The sequence below is a fragment of the Pleurodeles waltl genome, chromosome 2_2 (genome assembly GCF_031143425.1).
Source record: "Pleurodeles waltl isolate 20211129_DDA chromosome 2_2, aPleWal1.hap1.20221129, whole genome shotgun sequence".
NCBI classification, from domain to species: domain Eukaryota; kingdom Metazoa; phylum Chordata; class Amphibia; order Caudata; family Salamandridae; genus Pleurodeles; species Pleurodeles waltl.
The window spans coordinates 218124362-218147138 of record NC_090439.1 but is presented as its reverse complement, the minus strand read 5'-3'; the positions used below and the strand labels follow the sequence as shown (position 1 = coordinate 218147138).

Genomic DNA, 22777 nt, shown 5'->3' with positions numbered 1-22777 from the left:
GTTCTTTATTTTTATTACAATATATAACACATGGTCTTTCTCACAATGTGCATTATTTCCCCACTTGACTTATTTCACGAAAATGCAACAACATTTTTTTTTGCCACAGCGTTTGCTCTTCATTTTTTCAGCTTACGTATTCATGCTTTGTAGGGTGTTGGTTATGCCTTACTAAATCAGAGAAACTACACAATAATAAACTGAATGACCTTCCGTGAATATCTTCATGTTATTGGTATATATAAATCTAGATTCCCAATGTGATAGTAGACTGGTTAAAGTTGTTGACTGATTCATAATGTGTGACTTTATTCCGTCTCAAAGAATTACTTATTACTGAAGGCCATTTTCAACCACCCCAGGTATCAAGACCACACCATCCTCAGCCACAAACTAAGGGCTGTACTCCAACCCTTCAATGAGCATGGAAACATTCATAAGTAGCACTACTACAGAAGCCACATATCAGTTGTTAAATATACAAATAATATGCTCAGCCACTTCCTTCCATGAGGCCAAAACACTCATTACCTCGTGTTTCCCTAGCAAGCTTGACTTGTGTATATCCTTTTAAACAGTTCTCAGTTTATATTTGTTAACCCTATAGAGTAAAGTTCTATATTTTGCTAAAAGGATTCTCTACAATTGCCTAAGACGCTCTCCTACCTCATAGTTCTGATTTAAATATTGAGAACAAAAATATTAACTCAGTATACAAAACTATTGAAATCATTAATATCATGCACACAAATATCCTTAACACAATACTGACTACAATATCATCATAACTACTAAAAAGTCTATTAAAATATATCAAAACACAAATTTTAACATAAACCAATTACATCAAATAAACCATAAACTTATAATAAACATATACAATTAAATTAAAATATAATATATCACCCAAAAGTTAAACATTCACCCCACAAAACAGAACATCTAAATGTATACAATGAATACACCAAAGACATTATTATTAACTTTAAACATATAAATATAAACAATATACAATATTATATAAAAACAAATTCATATTTAAATAAAGCAATGATATATAACTATACCATATAAATAAATAAAACAAAATTTGTGTTTACCAAACAAGGATATAACTGATAAAAGAATAACACTATAAACAACTTGAATTAATAAAATGACTCAAACAACTGAACAACCAATATAAAAGACACTCAAATCAAAGCAAATACATACTCCAAAAATGACAAACACCACCAGAAGAAACTCTCCTAAATTCTTGCAAAAAACAATTATAAATTAAAATAAACATCTCTACAACTACATATTCAAGTACGTAATACTTATATTTAAACTAAAAATCAAATGTTACTAAACTAAAAAATATTAATACGTAAATAGTAACACACTCTGTAGTAGTAGTAGTAATAGTAGTAGTACTAGTAGTAGTAGTAAATGCTTTATTTTGGTCACAGACCATAAGCAAACACATATTAAACACAACAGTCATACAAATACATAAGATTAGCAAAAACATAAAATTCAGTAAAACACATAAGCTAAAAAATATACCCAACCTTACCAAAAACAAGTAAAAAATGTGCCTATAGCCAATGGAGCGCTTAATAAAATAGTAAAAATACCTATCAGTTGCATAACACTGCTGTATAAAAATTGGTCTCAGAACAAACAAGAATGTACACTTGACCTTAAGACAAATAATTTAACTCCCTGTGTGTTACAAGGATCCTAAATATACAATCTTCCATTGAAGTGAGAAGCCCAACCGTTTCCTGATCACTCCCACAGCAAATAAGTATCTGCTCAAGCAGAATACTGTCACACAACTGCTGTCAGTCCTCCTAATATGGACTGCTGGTAGATAATGTTGGAAACCCGGGCTCCAACAATAGTGTTTTAACCATTTTGTTCTGGGACGAGTATACAACGGGCAACTAAATAGGACATATTCAACGTTTGCCACATGAGCAAGGCAGGGCATACAGGACACATTTGTTTTAATCATTGACGGTAATGTTCTCCTTATTCCATTTATGGATATAGCTATTATGTGCTAGAGTTCCTAGTCTGAATTTGATAAAAAAGTGTCCAATGTGGCATAATGTCATCGAGGTAGGGTTCGAATTGTGGAGAAAACTTAAAGGACAAAAACCTGTCAGTAAGGCTATTACTGTCCGCATTATGCTGGTACTTGGAATTAATATACCCCCAAAAGGTATCAGTAGAGGAGGGGTAATCGACAGCTAACCTATCCCTAGTTTAGCCAATGTTTCATATGGGATAACCAGGTAGTGGGCACGTTCTTGGCCAACATAATCAATTCACTAAGACCACTGCGATAGGAATTTAATTCCAGGGTTGAGCAAATTCTGACCCAGTACAGCAGAGGTCTTAATGTTACTAGGTCTCCTACCCAGTTTAGAGCTAGATCAAAATACACAGGTACAAGTAGTGTAGCTTGCGTCAGGAAAAGGAGAGATGATATATAAAATGATTTTCATTAACAGATAAGGTGTCATAAAGTGCCATTCCCCAAACCTCAGCCCCACAGAGGGCAGCTGACTGATCTGCAACTTTATAAACTTCTACTGCAGGAGAAACCGCCCTCTGATTGGAGGTGGTATGCATTCTCCCAATAGCAGCTGCCTTGTGGACAATAGTTGCCTTAGTTTTCTCAAGGTGAGCAGACCACGATAAAGAACTACTAACTCTTATGCCTGAATCGTCAAAAGATTTGACTTCCTCGAGTATTGTACTCCCCAATGACAGTTTCTTTCTAAATGATCTATGGGGGCCTAATGGTCATACACTTAGTCTTCGTGACATTGATCTCAAGCACTCTTTGGTCACAGAACGCCTGGAATTTGTTTAAATGTTTTTGAATTCCAACTAGGGTTCTTGATAATAGCAAGGTGTCATCTGCAAACATCAGCTTAGCCCTTGCCGTACTCCATGTGGAGCTTTTATCCTCTCCATAATCTCCCAATTCTTGCCCCACCGAACTTGGGCAAAATTATCCTCATGCAGCCTTATTAAGATCCCTACAAGATATGAAGGAGCCCCATTGACCTGAGAGAGCCCCAAAGCTTGTTTCTGGGGACGAAGTCTAAAGCAGCCCTCAGATCAATGAAGGCAACATACAGATGGTGCTTCAGGATCCCAATATATTTTAATATAATCAAAAACAGTCTTAATACTTGGTGCACAGTCCCCACCCTGTATCTAAACCCGGCATGAAATGGTGAGAGAATATCTTTGTCTATGATCAACCTGTGTAATGTATCTAGAACCTGGAGACAAAACACTTTTTGTAAAATATAGATAAGGCTAACAGGCCTGTAATTGCTTGGCTCAGATCTAGCACCTTTTTAATAAATTGGGATAATTTCCAGGAATTGGGTAGAGGGGTTTCAGTCATGAGAGCTTTGGACAAGATGTTAATATACAGTGCCTCAGAACTGTACAATTCATCTGGGATACAACCTAGTTTTGGAGCTTTCCTGGGCTTCAAGGCCTTAATAGCTTGTGCTGTCCCATATAACCAGGGTAAAACTCACCTGCTTGCTGTTTAAAATGGGGTGACAAGTACAGATTCACAAAATATTGTACCCAAGTCTGCAGCTGTATATGGAGGGGAAGTGGTGTACAAGTTTTCAAGTTGCCATGTGCTATAATATGCCGGAAGGAAGAAACATCATGCTTCCTTGAGGCCTCCAGCAGAACCGGCCAATTCTGCTCATCCCACTCCTTTTTACTAATCTCTAATACCTTTTGTAATGGCCTCTGGCATCTCAGATACCTTGTGGATTTAAGGATCTAATGGCTAGTAGTAAGCTACATTATGCCAGCCTACATGCCTCAGAGAACCATGGAGTTGCAGCAGTGTTGGTACGTTTACAGCTTGCAGGACTTTGCTCCGCCTGAGTTCTCCAATTGTACTAAATATGTGGTTGTGAATACTCAGAATAGGTATAGTTCTCGGGTCAGTGTCAAAATGAGGTGAAAGGGCTATATAAAATAGACCAAAGACCAATGCGTGCTGCCTTGGACAAGTGGTTATTTCAGGCCATTTGAGAACCCTCTACAAGTTCCCTACCATAGTATCTCCCAGGCCCCTTGCTGCATCAGAAAGTGCTAACAGCCCTTCTTTAAGGGTTAGGTGCAGTGAATAATGATCACTTTCTACTCTCTCCGTGACACAAAAATCCTCTAACCAAGGCCAAAGATTAAGGGAGAAAAGTATATAGTCAATTCTGCTCCCTATGAGCCCTCTACAAAATGTAAATGCCCTTCCCGCAGCCGAGGCATTTCTACTGTTACATGCCCACATCCTATGAGAGAGCGTGAACACACTCAATACTTTTATCATTTTACACAGACTACCTAAAAGAAAAAAAGAACTTCTAAATCAACAAACTGCTAGAAAATCTCAACCATAACAAAGCATCAAGAACATATAATAAAGTAGGTATAAACAAAAAATAAATTATAAACCCACCAAATAGCGACCAAAAATAAACCCAACCCCCTAATCCTTGACAAACTAGCAAAAAATACTATTTTAAATTACTTTTTTACCTCTTTCACCAGAAAACAAACACCTGCTCCATGTTAAAACAGGCTGAAAGTAAAAGCTGCAAAAAGCTGCAAAACATCTCAATAAAACATACAAGTAAATATGATAAAAGTAACTGCATTTTAAAATATATGAATAACTAACATGCAAAAGATAAACTATACTATATATTTAAATGTTAAACTACTTACTGATACAATGACAGAAGGGGCTACATTTAGCACTTCACAAAAAAGCAATTACTAAGACACCTGGGCTACACCCACAACCAAGAAAGTGCATTGCCAGAAACTATAAACTGGAATTGTTCTAAGTATTATTCTAATGCATGCTATGGAAGGGCAACTAAAAATGAAAAGTTTGTAATTAATCTAAAAGAGCACAACCACCGTCCAAATGTTACACAAATATTTGTTAAATAAGTTGTGCAAGATATAAGAGAAGCAATCACTAGTTCTCAGGAACCCACAAGCAAATTCCTTAAAGAAATACTACCCAAAGTCCCTGAACACCTAACAGGACAACTACCATCCGTCTATACTTTAAAATGTCTAATCACACACATTAAAAAAAAAACACCAGAGATATCCCACCTGCTCCTAGCCGATACCAAGACATAGACATACCAGGCACATAACAATTACACATAACAGTGAACCCTTCCCTTCACATGACAATCAAAATAATGAAAAACGAAACCTAATCTTCTTGACTGTAAACAAACTTAGATGATGTACGGGACCTTAAAAATGTGTCTTAAACCATTCACTCAGATATATACCATACATGGTGAATATCAAAACACCAATATAATGTTCTTATATGCTTTACTCCCAAATAAACAAAGCAGTATCTACTATGAAGTCCTAAACTATATAAAACAACAAACAAATAACTACAACCCCCCAAAAATAATCATAGACTTTGAACAAGCCATGATCCAAATGATCCTAAATACATACCCGCACACAGCCATACAAGCCTGTTACTACCACTTTAATCGAAGTATATGGCAACACCTAAAAAATCTACACTAAAAGTAGAATATTCCACTAACAGCCAATTCGTCTTTGAAATAAAACAAAATGATAGCACTAACCTACATCCCTGTCACAGAGGTCGCCAACCACTATAACTTACTAATAGAAAGTCCTTTTTACCAAAATAATGACGACAAACTTAGGGTCTGATTTTGATCTTGGTGGATGGAATACTCTGTTACAAATGTGACAGATGTCCTGCCTGCTGTATTACGATCCCATTATATCCTGTGGGGATTGTTAGACTGTGGACGGAATATACATCACATTTGTGACAAAAGATTCCATCCTCCAAGATCTAAATCAGGTCCTCAATCCCCTAATGGACCACTTCGAAGGCCCTTGGGTTGGCAGACTGCATCGGTCAAGACACAGACGCCAAGCCAAATTCCAGATATCATGGTGGAATATCTATGACAGCACCCTGGGACAAGAAGCAAAAACAAACAATGCAGTGCTAGGATAGCACAATGCCTTCCAGTCTACATTAGCAGAACTCAACCTACTTTATGAAAATTAATTAAAGCATTACAAAAGGAACAAAGCTAGCAAGAACTGAGAATAGAACAATCTGTTACTCAAATTGCCCCTAAACTTACCAAACAAGCTGAACAAAACTACGACATGCTACATTGTAAAGTTAAAACATTCAAAGGCTTAGACTACTTAGAAATAAAAGCAAATCTATCCACATATTAACCTTCCAAAAACCTCATAATCTACAACAAACTCTAACACAACAAACCAAATATGTTTTAATAATAATATGCATGTTTTATTACATCAGTGAAAATATTATGTAAAATCCTAAAATGTATCCACTGATAGAATAAAAATATAATTATTAATTTAAAAATATAATACTAGCTAATTAACCCACTTAAAAACAAATTCAACCCATCACATCAAATATATATACCACATAATCCAAACAATTTTGAATAATAATAACAAAAACAAAACAATATCACGCTTCCCACCCACAACAAAAAATGAATATAAAACATGCTGTTTTGTAGCTGCAGATTTCTCACCATTGCCACACAACAAAAAATAGTAATCCATCAAAAAGTGAGGAAACAAATACAAAAAAAAACCACAAGGCAAAAAATTACCAATCCAATCAAAATCCCTTGAAGCAATCCAAAGTCTGTAGAGTCTATAAAAAAATCTGAAAAAATGTTTTAAAAAAAGAATTGCTCCACAAAATCTGAAAAATATGAAAATCTAAGTAAAACAAATTGGTTTATAACAAAAACAGATTTGCTTTAAAAAAAAAGTAAACTCCAACTTCCCAACCCACCCATACAGTACATTGCAGTCCCAAATATAGACAAACATAAAATGTAACCATCAAAATATAAGTCACATCACATATTTTAAAATATCATAATCATTCATTAATACAATTTAAAAACATGACATGACAACAGTGCGCAAAACACCCATCTAAGCATCCCTAAAACCCTAATCAACACTATATCCTACTATTAAACATCCATCCTAAATCCCCCCTGCCGTCAAAACACTTAAAAACTCCCTAAAAACTGACTTACCTGTTTCGACAAACAGCAACACCTAACGACAATTTGGCTCTTGGAAAACAGACCCAAAATAACACTAATAGACTGCAAAATAGAAGCTAGCAGTAAAAAAATAAATGTCTGCCAAATGAAACTAATCTCCCCATAGAAATCAATGGGGAATATAGTAAAAATGTTTAATAAATGTTATAAAAATATAAAAAATTATAAAAATTGATAAAACATGTCAAACAATGTTATGAAATGTTCGGAATAAAATTGTAAAGTATACATTAAATATATGCAATGATTTAATGTAAACTAAATATGAATAAGGCAATGGTAAAAATAAATGTAAAAAAAGTTTTAAAATGCTTACAATTACATTGAATGTAAAATAACAAAGGAAAATGTACAATTTATAAATATGTATAACATTTGATTTATGTCTGTTACTTCACAATAAAAAACAATTATTCACTTCAAGATTGCTATTATTTTTAGTTTAAAAATATATTTGACAAAATGTAAAAGTATACAATAAATTAAAAAAGTTTTTTAAAAAAAATATTTAAAAACTATATGTGACATTGTTTTTTATACTGAATTTGGGGAAAATCTTACTCACCAAAGAGGTGACATTTACTACTACCACTTCAATCTAAAACGCATCAGGGAAGATGATGGACACTAAAGGGGTAACATTTACTATTCCAACTCATGTAAGACACTAAAGGGGTGACATTTACTATTCCCAACTTAATCTAAATCAACTTGGCGAAAGGTCTGGACTCTACAAGGGTAAAATGTACTATTCCCACTCTAATCTAAATCAATCCAGGGAAGGTGTTGGACACTAAAGTGGTTACATTTACTATTCCCACTCCAACATAAACCAATTCAGGGAAGGTGTTGGACACTAAAGAGATAACAACTACTATTCTGACTCCAATCAAAGCCAACTTGGAGAAGGTATTGGACACTTAGGACTCATTACAAGTTTGGCTGTTGAACAAGCCGACCGCCAAATTTGTGGAGAGGAAGCCACATTCCTACAGAGCACATTACAGTGTTCCAGCCAGGATGAATGGCGGGAACAATGTAGTACGAGGATCCCTCTGGACTGCCCGGCAAGAACAGTGCTACAGTACTGGTCTCAGCTCCCTTAAGGGAGCAGAGGCCAATACCATAGCACACAGCACCATTGGAATGCGCACTGTTTGCAGAGCAGTCAGTGCATATTCTGATGGTACTGGGCAGGGGTGCCCCTGCATTGCCCATGCCATGGCACGACATGAGCATGGGCAGTGCAGGGGCACCCCTGTGGTCCCCAGCACTGGCTTTCGGCCAGCCTTCTCATGCTGGGGACCCAGCCATGAGAAAGCTGGCAGAAAGCTGAGCTGTAATCAGCCAGACGGAACTGAACTTAGCGCCGCCCTGGCTGAGTACAACTCAGACCGCCATTGGACCGTTGGGAACCACGTTCTAGGTGGAGACGGAGGTCCCCTGGTGGGACCGACCACCAGGGTTGTAATTTGCCAGTCATACCGCCACAGTTACGGCAGTCTGACCATCACCACAAAGCTGGGGATCCTTGGACTGCCAGCCTCATAATGAGACCCTAAAAGGGTGACATTTCCTATACCCACTCCAATATGTCAACTCAGGGAAGGTGTTGGACACTAAAGGGGTGGGAATACCTGTTCACACTCTAATCTAAACAAATTTATGGAAGATTTTATACATTCATGGGTTGACATTTACTATTCCCATTCTAATCCAAACAAATTTGTGGAAGGTGTTCAACACTAAAAGGGTAGCATTTATTATTCCCACTCCAACATAAACCAACTCAGGGAATGTAATGACCCTTAAGGGGTGACATTTACTATTCCAAGTTAGGGAAGGTGTTGGATACTAATGGAGTGACATTTACTATTCCTAATCTAAGTTAAGCAATTTTGTGGAAGGTGTTGGACACTAAAGGGGTGAAAGTTACTATTCCCACTCCAATATAAACCAACTCAGGGAAGATGCTGGCCACTAAAGGGGTGACATTTACTATGTCCACTCTAATCTAGACCAACTTTGAAAAGGGGTTAAAGACTTAAAGGGTAAAATGTACTACTTCCACTCTAATATAAACCAACTCAGGGAAGGTGTTGAACACTAAGGGGGTGAGATTTACTGTTCCCACTATAATCTAAACAAACTTGGGGAAGGTATAATACACTCCAGTATAAACCAACTCATCGATAGTGTTGGACACAAAACGTGGTGACAGTTACTATGCGCACTCCAATCTGAACCAACTTTGAGAAAGTGCTGAACACTAAAGGGGTCACATTCACTATTCCCACTCCAATATAAACCAATTCAGAGAAAGTGTTGGACCCTAAAGAGGTGACATTTACTATCCCAACTCCAATATAATCAAACGTGTGGAAGGTACTAAACACTCAAGGGGTGACATTTACTAATCCCATTCCAATCTAAACCAATTTGGGGATGGTGTTGGACATTAAAAGAGTGAAATTTACTATTTCAACTCCAATATAAACCAACTCATAGAAGGTGTTGGACACTAAAAGGGTGACATTTACTGTTACTTTGCTAATCTAAACAAACTTGGGCAAAGTGTAACAATTTAAAAATACAAATGTATTAAATCCAATTCGAAATAAAGATTTTCAACTAGATTACTATGTTTTACAAATACAAAATACACAATAAATGCTACACATTATCACACTTTAGTATTTTTTAAAATTCAAAAATATTCTATAACACACTAATTTAAACTACTGGTATGCATATAAAAAAAAACAATTTTAAATACAAAATGTATGTGATTTAATAATAAATATGCAAAATTGTAATAAATATTTTTTACTTTCTTAATTTTTTTAAAAACTGCATTTACATTTGTTTGAAAATACTACATTTTCTAAATAAATTTACAAAATGTTTTGTTATATTTTTACATCATAATGACTTATAAAAACATGTTTTACCTTTCTAAGTAGTTTTTTCTGTTTTTTTTATGCAATTCTAATTTCAACATCTAAAAAACCAATATAATATTTCATAAATTTTTCAAAAATATTTTAATTGTTTTTAAAAATTTAATATTTTATTTTCTAAAAAAATTACACTAAATCCTATTTCACAATACATTTAAAAAATCAAATAAAAATGTAATACAATAAAATACATTTTACAATTAATAAAAAAAACAAAAAAAAAAAAACTTACAAATTATTAATTTAAAATAAAAAAAATTCTGTAGCATCCCCACCCTGATCCCCTATCAAGCCAACAACTCCCACCAAAAAGTATTCAATAATTAATAAAAACATTAAAATAATTAAAAATGACAAATTGTAACTATGTCCTAATTTTTTTTTTTTTTTTTAAATGAAAACATTTAAAAAGTACAAACACATAGAATAAAAAAAAAGACATTACATACTATTTAACACTAAAAAACAATATTATATAAACCAATATTTACTTCACCGATATTTTTATATCAATAGTAAAGATACCTTTTCTATGATATTTTTGAAATCCTGATATTCTTGACACAATATTTCTTGAAACAATATTTTTTTATTCAATATTTTGTTCAAACACCCACCCGTGCGGGTATCCTTGAGTTAAGCAGGTGTATGTGACTAGTCATGTTTGTGCTAGGTTGGTAAATTGATGTCAGATCTTTAACGTCTTGTGGAATTTAAGAAAAGAGGAGGCTCTAATATGAAGCTTGATGCCGTTCCACACTTTAGGAGCCTTTTAAGAGTAGGCACGTTCTCCTGATCGTGTTCCTTATATGTGAGGGATGTGTACGAGTAGAATTCCTGAGAAGTGGAGGAGTCTGGGTGGTTGGTGGGGGGAATGCAACTGTTCAGGTAGGTGGGGCCTAAGTTGTGCAATGCCTTGAATGTGTGGGTGAGGAGTTTGAAATGATCTCTTTTCTGTATCCGGAGACAGTGGTGTGATGTGAGTTCTGTGCCGGAGGTTGAGGATGAGTCTGGTAGCTGAGTTCTGGATGGTTTGTATTCTTCTAGTGAGGTGCTAGGTGATCCTGGCATAGAGGGCGTTCACATAGCTCAATTTGTTGCTGACTAGAAGATCTTTCTCAGCATCTTCATGGTGTGGAAGCAATGTGCAGTGATGGCATTGACTTGTGCGTTCATGTTGAGTTTGTGATTATTATTTTTTTCGAGGTTCCTGGCATGTCTGCTGAATGTGGGTCTTTAGTTTGGCTGCACACCAGTTAGAGTCCTATGGTTAAATGTTCGTGCTGAACATCACTACTTCTGCACTGTCAGTGTTGAGCTTGAGGCAGTTGGTTTTCATCCAGTTAGCAACTTTGATCATGCAGGCAGAAAGCATTCCTGTGCTGTGGGTCTTGTCTGAGAGGGAGAGTTAGTAATATATGTGTGCTTTAATTTACTTTGTTGTTGCTTATGCCTTCCTGTTTATTCCTGCAAGAACTCTGTATGGTGAGATCTTATTTGAGCTCATAACCCTGTTCTAGGGTTCCTATTGAAGGACCACAATCTAGTCTACAAGTCATAACGCATGTGTAATGCAATTTCTCTGTGGTCTTGTGGCATGCTTTCTGCTGTACACCCTGACAGCAGTGCTAAATTTGAGTCTGTGGTTTCAGGTGAGGCCCACTGGCTCTCACTTGTGGTGAACAGTTCTTATTTTTCCTCACCAGACTTTGACTCAGAGCAAGACAGAGAAATACGCAAGGTGGAAAGGAGGGAGAGAAAGATGAAATAAATGTGAAACATGGAGAAAGTGTGGATGAAAAAGAATGTGCAAGAGTGAGAAAAAGGAGCAGGGACTATCTGGAGGGGGATTGAAGAGGCATGAGGTGGAATCAAGAATATGCAGCCTTGGAATTTGGCAACATTGACATTCAGTAGTGCTGGCTGCAGTTTTTGGAGTGAAACATTGGGCCCAGCACTTATTCTTGAATATTAATTTCTCAAATTAAGCACTGGCTGCCACACTTTGAGGCTCCTTTGCCATCTGCAGTCCAAAGCATGTCACAGCTGTGACAAATGCAGGAGGCGCAGTGTCATGGACGTTGGGTTATGAAATAGGCTCTGCACCCTAATTTTAGCTGTCTTTTACTATCCAACAATGGGCCATTTTTTTTGCTTGCATCATGGCCCTTGATGACCCATGCTATGTCACTTCAGTTAACAGTCTGTTGAAGTCTGTGTCCTGCTGGGTCTGTAAATTCCCATATAGAACCAGGCAGTGAAATGATATCACTAATCTGACTTCCCTCTTATTTCATCCAGAATGTTAGCGGCTTGGCATTATTGTGCAAAAAATGCTTTGGAGTTACAATGTACTTGAACTGTAACAAACTGTCAGTAAGGCAGGTTGGAGAAGAGAGTAGCAGGTGAGAGAGGTTAAGAAGCAGTAGTCTTAAGATAGATCAAAATTGAGGGAAAATTAATTAAACAAAGGGAAAGGAGGAATGGGAGAGTATCATTCTGAAAACAACTCCACGCTTAATACACCACCTAAAGAATATTTCACTTTGCAACAGAGTAAAGTGGCTCAGTTGGTTAAGCACAGACCGAAGTTCTGCAGCGTGTAGCTGTTTTCAAATCTCAACAGGACCGACTCACTCTTTCATCCTTCTGAGCTTGTAAAGTAAGATCCATTGAGGTAGGGTATTCACACATTTAATTTGAGCCCTCAGACACAATACACATTCTAATGTGTTCTAAAGCAGATAAATAGCCACTATGATTACTGCAGTGACCATTACATGTGTTCATATGAGGCTGGATTAAAATGCCCTGTATATGCTTCTATGCAGGAGCGGCTTGCAGGACTTTGTTGGAGTGTGGTGGCGCGGGTGGGGTTCGGAGGGCAAATTCATTTTTTTTTAAATCACTTACCTGCTTTTCCGCCGCAGCTGCCTCACCGCTCGTTTTCTGCACTGCAGGCACAGACTCCCAGCCTGCCCTGCAGCCAATCTACACTGCTCAAAGCAGCGTTCGGATTGGTTGGGAGCACCCAGCTGGAGCACTCCCAGGCAGACTGGGAGCCAGTGCCTACCCTCTCCAGCTCAGCAACCTTGTTGCTGGGCTGGAGAGAGCCTACTGTGCATGTATGTTTGGCCAGCCCGAGACGGCCGGCCAAACATAAAAGCGCACTGAGGGGGAGTGCCGCCTCTTTTACTACAAAACAATAATATACCTAGTTTATTATCGTTTTGTAGTAAAAGTTAAGCAGCTGCTGCTGCTGGCGGGGGGCCATGCCGGGTTCTATGCTGATCACATGTTCGGGTAGCTGTAAGGATTTGAAGGCACCTCATACCGTACTGTTACTGCTCACTGTGATGAGCAGGAACAGAAGGGGAAATTCTGTCCTTGTAGCATGCGCTTCTTTTGGGATGCAGTGTGAGGCAGGAAAAGAGGACTGTTTTTGACTGTCTGTGAAAACACCAAGATTTGCTGGCAACAGGCACAGTGTTACTGTGGAATATGATTTGATACCGTGAATTGCTCAGATACAGGCCACAGGAGAAGCTATGCTTGCCTGTTGTTCATACCCTAATCTATCATAGTTCATCCATGGTCATTCAGGGATGTTTCCTGATTGACCTGCAACCTATCTTTAGCTCAATTAATAAAGTTCTTGGTAAACCCTTATTATGGTTGGACTTGGTTCCCTCAGGAAGGAATTCATGCACCTGAAACGCTGTTCTGACTCCACCTTTCCATTTTAGTACTGCACTGTCTGGTTAATTGGACACTAAAGTACTTTCCTACACTCGATTATTCAGTTGGCTGCCATATTCTCTTGCATTTATTAAGACAATAGTGAGCATCCCTTTAATCAACTGCCGAGCTGAGTGAACAATATTGGGAGTCAAGTGAGCCTACTAACTATGAGAAAGATAGACTTGAAAAATATCAAAAGCAGAGCAAGTCCGGAGAACTTCATATGCCCTCAGGCAGCCTGAGCACAATTAGAAACAGATGTTTGACTAGACCTTGAAGTGATAAGTGGGTCTGGATATAACTGGGGGCCTGAATGATCTGTGGTATTAGCAGAACCTCAGCACAAATCTCTCAATCTGGAAATTAATTTGGGAGGACATATTCCTCCATGCCGCAGAGGGGAGATGGGCAGATAGCTGGGACTGGGGCCAATTTCATCTGCAGCCTGAGCCTAAAGTGATTGTTGCAGCTGTATGTTTTGTCACATTTTCCAGCCAGTAAAATCTGGTCAGTGATCATACTCCTATGGAATTCGGAGGAGAGATCACTGAATATATTTGCAGAGAGTAGTATCTCATCCGGGGACACAACTCTGTCCAACTTGTAATCTGGCACAATTTGATGTCACAGTCCAAGTTTTTTTCCTTGCCTTTTGACATTAGGGACTACATTAGCTTTACAAAATCAGCGAAACCATTGGCTTGGCATTTAAATCATCAGACTTATACAACACTTGTGCCATTTGAATTAATGTAGAGGTATTGTGTTGTGCCAAATTCCTTACTAAATATTGATATGTTGAATTATTCCATCGTAAAATAGCACTCCTTCCTGTACGTAATTTCTCCTTCTCACGCAGAATACATGATGTGCCCCTTTATGTTCTGTTGCTCTACCACTACATAAAATACTCCCGATGCACATGATGTATATCAATAGGGCACACAATGTTTCCAATGGCCAAACAGGTACTTTTCATGTTATGGGTATGAATGCCTTTCCTCACTTTGGAAACACTTTTTAAAACAATATCACATTTAATCCAACACTTTCGAGAAATAGGCTATAGAACAGGGGTATGCGTGCTAGGAGCCCCCCAACACTTCTAGAAGTTGTTTAGTTAATTTGCTTTGCTCTTGGTTCCACCAAAGCAATTGCTAGCAAGCATTTATGATTTTGGTGAGTGCTGATGCCATATCCCTGTATTCTCTACAAAATGTTTAAAAGTTCTTAGGTGATCCGTCGCCAATAAAGTCATTCCCTTTTTCTATATATACATTGTTTTTTTACTAGGCAACGATAGACTACACTTCGCTGAGAATGTTCTCATTCACATCTCTAACTTCCTTACCCTTAGCACACCAGAATATCTATGCCTCTTAAACATCCTGCTTGACTTGTCCTCCAGCTTTGAATTTTGGGAGGATCCCTACTGAGCAGACTGACTTTACTGTTTATTAAGGTTCTTCAGCAAATCCATACTGACCCCACGAGCAGTTGTCGTCTCCTCCTCCTCTCTCAATTCACCAGACCTAGTAGCATTTCCTTTTACCTTCTCACTTATACATCTCATACCACTTTTGCCTTGCCTCCATTCACCTGTCCACCCGACGAAAGAAATGGACTGCCTCAATGCAAGACAATGCTGCACCTGGCTTCACTCATTAATGACAAACATGGGCAAAGCTGAAATCATTTGATTATACACTCAACGTGGCCGATTGTCTCTCACAATATTCCCTCTAAAAACTCTACCTTTCAACTGAGCCACGAAACCTGGGGTCTTGTCACTTTCTCCACTACTGCCAACAATCTAAAAGATCCATCCCCAAATCATACTCGTCATTGCCAACAGCACTATAACAATTCTAATCTTCAGTAATGTGGACTTCTGTAAAGTATGAAACAATAAAGAGGGACTGGGAGAATTCTGGTCCAGTGTATGGTCTCCCAAGACCTGAACGTATAAAGAAAGGGAGTACACTGTTCCAATATATATATATATATATAAATATATGTGCAGGGTGGACAGAGTCAGTAATTTCAGGAGAGCCCTCAACCATCCACTAGGATGCCAAGTTTCATCACTGGGCAATCTCCTCGTCAGACCGGTGCTGCAATGTCTGGCGGGCCACCCCCGAAATTGGTGGTGGTACTCTCAAATTTCGGTAGAGTACCACCACCGATTTCGGGGGTGGCTCGCCATGGGATGGTTGAGGGCTCTCCTGAAATTAATGACTCTGTCCACCCTGCACATATATTTATATATATATATATATTGGAATAGTGTACTCCCTTTCTTTATGACTTCTGTAAAGTGTCCTCATTATTTTCCTCCTGTTTGCCTTCTCTTCGAACCTCAGCATGTCTGACTTTCCATGATCCATCTCTTATGTGCAGCAGTGTAACTCAGTGGCTTTGGAATGTGCAACAAAAATTCAAGGTGGAGATAATTGTATAGAACAAGAATTATTCGCCACATACAATTTCTTTGGGATCCTGAAATCCCCTTCCCAGCAATATTTGTGTTCTGCCATTGTATTCATGAGCACACTAATGCCCAAGCGTGCCCTGGCACAGCCCTATGACATCAAATGTAACGTAACTGGAAAACCTGGATAAATTAATATATGATAAATACATATATCACTAAATACAATGCGTTGTTGATCCCGTGAAATTTGCAGAGAAAGAAATGTAGCTTGGCAATGTAATCTCCTCAACCTCTCTCACCGTAAGGCGCCTTTCTCTCAGTAAATCTACATATCTGCTTCTCCTATCGCCGTGTCTTTTCTTCTAATTTTCTATTTCTCTTATCTGTTTGAATTAACCCATCCTTCACAAGCTATGAAGACTCTTAAAGTATACCTTTTCTATATATATGCATTTCTTCCTTTCAGACATATGGATTAAAGGACAACATCTAGAAACGTTACATCATGTACAGTGTTTCGAAATTAACACAATGACACAATAGACGGACAACTCTGCAGACGTTCTACACATGTTAGGAGACTGAGAATTGAGAAAAGGACGTGCACTATGTCAAGCAGAAAGATATGTTTCCATTCACACATACCTGATTGAAGCTCTGAGCAGCAGATCTGGCTTGAGTGCTCCGTGCTGGGAACTGCAATGTTGATGTTTCACCCAAAGCAAGTGTTTGGTTGCTATGGTAACTGGATGAGTACTGGAAAGACCCTTCAGATTTCGAATTGAGCTGAAGAGCACTCTGGGATAGAAGGCTGGGCCCTGCATAAGAAGTAAGAGGAAACAGTCAGTGTGAGCATAACCAAAGCAGAGAAATGCAAGGGAGTCAGTATTATGCTTTTACATTTTAGCTCTGACACGCTCAGAGGCAGAGTATCCAAACAGAAGATTCAAAAGTGAATCACAATGCATCATGCTGTTTATAAAGCTTTAAGCATCTATACCATTCTGTCTGATTCTTTGATGCTCTCTGGAGCCCCTCTTACGTGGAGATAAAAAGGGCAAGATCTACAAGAAAGTGGTGCATTGGTCCCGATGCGCCACTTATCTTGCGCCGTCCCTGCCCCACCTAACTACACCCTGGTTGTGCTGTATTTACAATATGGCACACCATTGCGCTCGTTTTCACAACAGTCATAACTTATGATGCTATTGTGCCACTTTGATGGATTAGCGCCATAAATTATGGCGCTGGTGCAGCAAACCACAAGGAGGCCAATAGGCTACTACAGGCCCGCCACTTTAATGTCTGCCCAAGCAGGCGTTATAAATGATGGAAAAAATGTTGCAGTACATTTTTGTAGATTTCACAGAGTCATTTGGTGTGGCCTCCCTGCCTGGGATGCCCCCCTTGCATACATTATACCTGGAGCAGGTATAATGTTGCGTAAGGGGTTACAAAATGGTGCAATGCTAGCATTGTGCCACATTCTAAATATGGCGGAGGAGAATGGCCTCCTTAATACCACACTAGCATAAAAGAAAATGACACTAGTGTGACACTAAAAGGGACTAGAGCCTTGTAAATCTGGGCCTAGGATTGCTTGGACTATGACTTCACTAAATAAAACAACGAGGTGAACAACAATTTTCAAAATAGATTTTGCTAGGCAGAGAAACCGCAAATTGATTATTTGGCGATTTTGGGCCAAATTTAGAAACCTATTTAAGATTTAGAAAAATCTACATTTCATTGGATATATGCAATTTCAGGCTCTTACCTGGAATATGGGCCTTATTACGAGTCACTCGTGTGGCGGTCATGTCCTCCAAAGTAAGAGTTTAGCAGCTAAATGACTGCCGTCTCAGCCGGGAACAATGTTCCCGACGGGCTGACGGTGGTGCAGATCGTAATCAGCCAGGGTAGCATTGAAGTCAGCGCCGCCCTGCTGATTACAACCTGGTTCCCTGCCAGCCATTTCATGGCGGTTTCACTGCCAAGAAAAGGCTGGCAGGGAACAGGTGCAGGGATCCCCCCTGCCCAGCACCCTTGTTATGTCCACTCTCTCCTGTGCAGAAAGTGCACATTACAAGGGTGCAGGTGCCCCCTGCGGGCGGCACCATTGCCGCCGGTTCGATTAAGAGTAGGAGACAATGCTGCTGCCACTTTCCTGCTGGGCTGATGAGCGGAAATCTTGGTTTCCGCCCGTCAGCCCAGCGGGAAAGTTGTAAAAGGGACAAGGAGAAGGTAGCCAGTAATGGCAGCAACCTCCCCATCGGAAGTGTCCGGCAAACTCGAAATGAGGCCCTATATGTTTTTGGGCATAACCTTGGTGATCACAACAACATAAAAGCATGAGTGGGAAGGGTGGAGCTGTTGCACTGACAAAACTGATGAGTACTTTTGTTGGATTTTGATGGGCATAATACATTTCATTGTACTTTTAATTTATTACTGTTTACTTACTGAGATATTTGGCAAAACAATGGTAGAATGATACATTTTAAACCACATCTTGCCTGGTGCAGTGGTCAAAAGTAGAAAGCATTACACATAATTACGATTTTATGTTATCCTTTTATGAATTACTGAGATATTTGTCGAAATCATGTATTTTAAAGCACCTTGAGAGGGAGCCATTGGTGAAAGCTGAAAATAATTTACCTATATGTTTATAAGGAGGGGTTGGGAGCTCTCCTCTCAATTTTTTGGGAAAAGGAAGGGGGACGCGGTGCATTTTGTTGGAAGAGTACTGGTTAAAATAGATCAGAAAAGTCAGTATAACTTTGTACTAATAATAGTAATAATATTAATGAAAAAAAATTCCGCAAAATTGTGTTTTATATAGTGCACATAACGCACGACTGCTGTTTCTAAGCCCTGCAAATAAAAGGTGCTTTGGAAAACTCTCTCAAATGCTCATTGGGAAATGTGTGACAAATGGTGCATTTTAAGTATTTCGTGGAAAGGATTAATAATAATGTGCAACAGGAGCAACTAAAAGTGGACCTCACAGGTGCCCTGGGCTTTCATTTAACACAACAGCAATGGCTCATAAAGGTCTCATTTTCAAATAATTCTAGAGAATCAGTGTGTTAAGAAAGAAATGGTGAGTGATCCTAATGTTTTGTCAATGCCGTTTAACACTTTTAAATAAGTTTCTGGCTCCTCATCAGGACGAGGAGTTTAGGAAACAAGCACACAATTGTGAAGAGGTACCGAACTGGCGATAGGGCGTTTGCCAAAAGGTGTGGAACAATAGTCAAGGCACTAAGCTTATTTATTTACATGAAGGCCCCCACCGACAATCGCAGTCGCTGTGAATTGATCTTACCTCATTCAGTCATTATTACATTGCTTTTTCCCTAGGCTTCTATTTGAGCCGATCATTTCCGGAATTTGCAGCTCTTCAGATTTGGACATTAAAGCACTGTTCGAGTGTTTTGACCATGTTTTCACTCCATTTGGGCAACCTATTTGGGCACGCCCGGAAACTTTGTTGACACCATAAACATCGCTGAACTAACTATTCAAACTATTGTATTGGTCAATAACTGTTAATATTCCGATGTTTTTCTTGTATATCCACACTTTGCACTTGTTTTTATCAGTGATGGTGTGATCACTGGAGCACTGACCACACACTGATTCTTATCACTGAGACGTTTTACATCTCTCATCTTTTGACACTGTGGGCCTGACTAGGAGTTGGGTGGACGGTTTGCACCATCTGCCGAACTTCCAATGGGGAGGTTGCCACCACAGTGGCTACCCCCCACCGGACCCATTAAGAGTTTCCTGCCAGGCCGGCAGGAAACTGGCAGCAGCGTTGTCTCCAGCTCGTAATCAAGCCAGTGGCAATGCTGCCGCCGCAGGGTGCATCAGGAGCTTCGAAATGTTCACTGTCTGCAGAGCTGGGGCCCTCCTGTGACCCCATGCACCTATTCTCCGCCAGCCTTTTCATGGCGGGGAAACTGCAATAAAAAGGCCGGTGAGAAGGAGGTCGTAATCCGCATGTCAGCGCTGCATGCAGCGCTGCCCTGGGGGATTTTGATCTCTGCCACCACTAGGCCGTCAGAATCAAGATCCCTGCGGTGCTGGCAGAACCATGGCAGTCTGACCACCAGGGTCTTTATGTGGCAGTCAGACCGCCACAGCAGCGGCAGTCCTGCCGCCACCACAGGGCTGGTGGTCTGAAGACCGCCAGCTTCATAATGAGCCCTGAGTATGTGATTCTAGGAGTAGGTTTGTCTCTTTGAAAGGACTGCTTATTAACCTCTTCAGGGAACCATTCTTATTGAGTTATATGCTGGAAAGAAAATAATTTACCTAGAAGACTCACTACTGTGGATAGTGAGCACAGAGTAGCAGGCGTCTCATAGGCTGCATTGGCAAAATATGTTCAGGAGCTCATCATGTCATCAACATATTAGTAAAAACAGTTTCAAAAGTGACACTGTATCTTCAATAAACCACTTGTATTAGTGCTGCTATCCTTCACATGAACAGTACAATCATTCCTCAGCAGGGCGCCATACACTTATTAGGTGACATCAACACTACACAAGAGGGCTGTCATATTTGTGGGTAAATAAATAAATCTTCGGAAGAGGTATGTCCTACATTGCAATTCTTCTCAGCTAGCCTGATAAACTTTCATGGGAGAAGGCCTACATGTCGCAATAAAGCTGAAATACTTTACATGGACAGGTTCAACACTTCTCTTCTAGACTGATATGCTTTCCTTGGACAGTACCCATACTTCCAAAAATGGTTTACATTTTTTACTGAACAGCTGCAATACTTCTCAGGAGATGCAACTTGCAATTATTAGTCCATTATTAGCATTTAACAGGAGGGATGCCATCGTTTTTTTTTTAAACAGTACCAATGGACAAGTATACTGACTAATCTAATTCAGGGATGTGCGCTTGACCTAACTACCGTATTTTTAAATATCTGCTGATCCCCTTAGCTTTTTATCCTCGTGAGGATAGGGAAATGTTTACCACTGAGTTAGGCAACAATAAACATCTGCTATCTGGCAATATTGAGATATAACTTTTCGGGGGAATATGTGCTTTAAGAATGCAACATGTCTGTAATAAGTGTATTCAGACGTGTGGACGAAGTTTCATACTGAGCCCATGCCAGTCATTGCTTTTTAGCCAGTACCTATATTCAAGAATTTAGAATTTTCGCTGATCCAATTATGAGAAAAGACTGACAAATCCCAGCTTTTTGGGCTAGGTGAAGCTGATCACCAATGCAGTGGTGGGAGGATGCAGCTTAAATAAAGAGGCTTTATTTCCTACACAACCTCAGGGCCCATGTTGCCAGCTTAGTCCTTACCATCCTCCTGATTTAAATGACTGAGCTGAGCAAAAGCCATTCAGATTTCCGGCCATCGTGCCAGTTTATATCCTATTTAGGTATGTGATGCTGTGAGATTTAGGCCCATATTTATACTTTTTTAGCACCGCATTTGCGTGGCTTTTTGACGCAAAAACGGCGCAAACTTGCAAAATACAATTGGGGCATATTTATACTCCGTTTGCGCCGGAATTGCGTCGTTTTTTTTAACGCAATTTCGACGCAAAACTAACTCCATATTTATACTTTGGCGTTAGACGCGTCTAGCGCCAAAGTCCATGGAGTTTGCGTCATTTTTTAGCGTGGACACCTACTTTGCGTTAATGAGATGCAAGGTAGGCGTTCACGTCTAAAAAATCGACTCCGAGGCATGTGCGTCGGATTTATACTCCCGGGCAAAATTCACGCCCGGGAGTGGGCGGGTCAAAAAAAATGATGTACGGCCGCTTTTGCGCCGTTTTTTAGCACCTGCAAAAGGCAGGCGTTAAGGGACCTGTGGGCTCTGAAGGAGCCCAGAGGTGCCTTCCCATGCCCCCAGGGACACCCCCTGTCACCCTTGCCCACCCCAGGAGGACACCCAAGGCTGGAGGGACCCATCCCAGGGACATTAAGGTAAGTTCAGGTAAGTGTTTTTTTTTTGTTTTTTTTTGTGGCATAGGGGGGTCTGATTTGTGCCCCCCTACATGCCACTATACCCAATGACCATGCCCAAGGGACATAAGTCCCCTGGGCATGGCCATTGGGCAAGGGGGCATGACTCCTGTCTTTGCTAAGACAGGAGTCATTTCTATGGGGGTTGGGAGTGAGAAAAAAATGGCGCAAATCGGGTTGAGGCGAAAAAATTGCCTCAACCTGACTTGCCCCATTTCTTGACGCCCAAGCCCCATATCCCCCTACGCCGGCGCTGCCTGGTGTACGTCGTTTTTTTCCACACACTCCAGGCAGTGCCGGCGGCTAACGCCGGCTAACGTCATTGATTAAATACGGCGCCCGCATGGTGCTTCAGAATGGCGTTAGCCGGCGCTAATTTTTTTTACGCAAAACTGCGTTACCGCAGTTTTGCGTCAAAA

General features: G+C 39.6%; 1 protein-coding gene across 29 annotated transcripts in view; it reads right to left on the bottom strand.

Moving 5' to 3' along the window:
- The window catches only part of CTNND2 (catenin delta 2), a 3139673-nt gene that overhangs the window by 1659217 nt on the left and 1457679 nt on the right, over nucleotides 1-22777 (bottom strand). For all 29 annotated transcript variants that reach the window (XM_069219651.1, XM_069219660.1, XM_069219653.1 and 26 more), the window contains one exon: nucleotides 16983-17155. In XM_069219651.1, the coding sequence (XP_069075752.1) occupies nucleotides 16983-17155 (173 nt within the window). The remainder of the gene's footprint in view (nucleotides 1-16982; nucleotides 17156-22777) is intronic.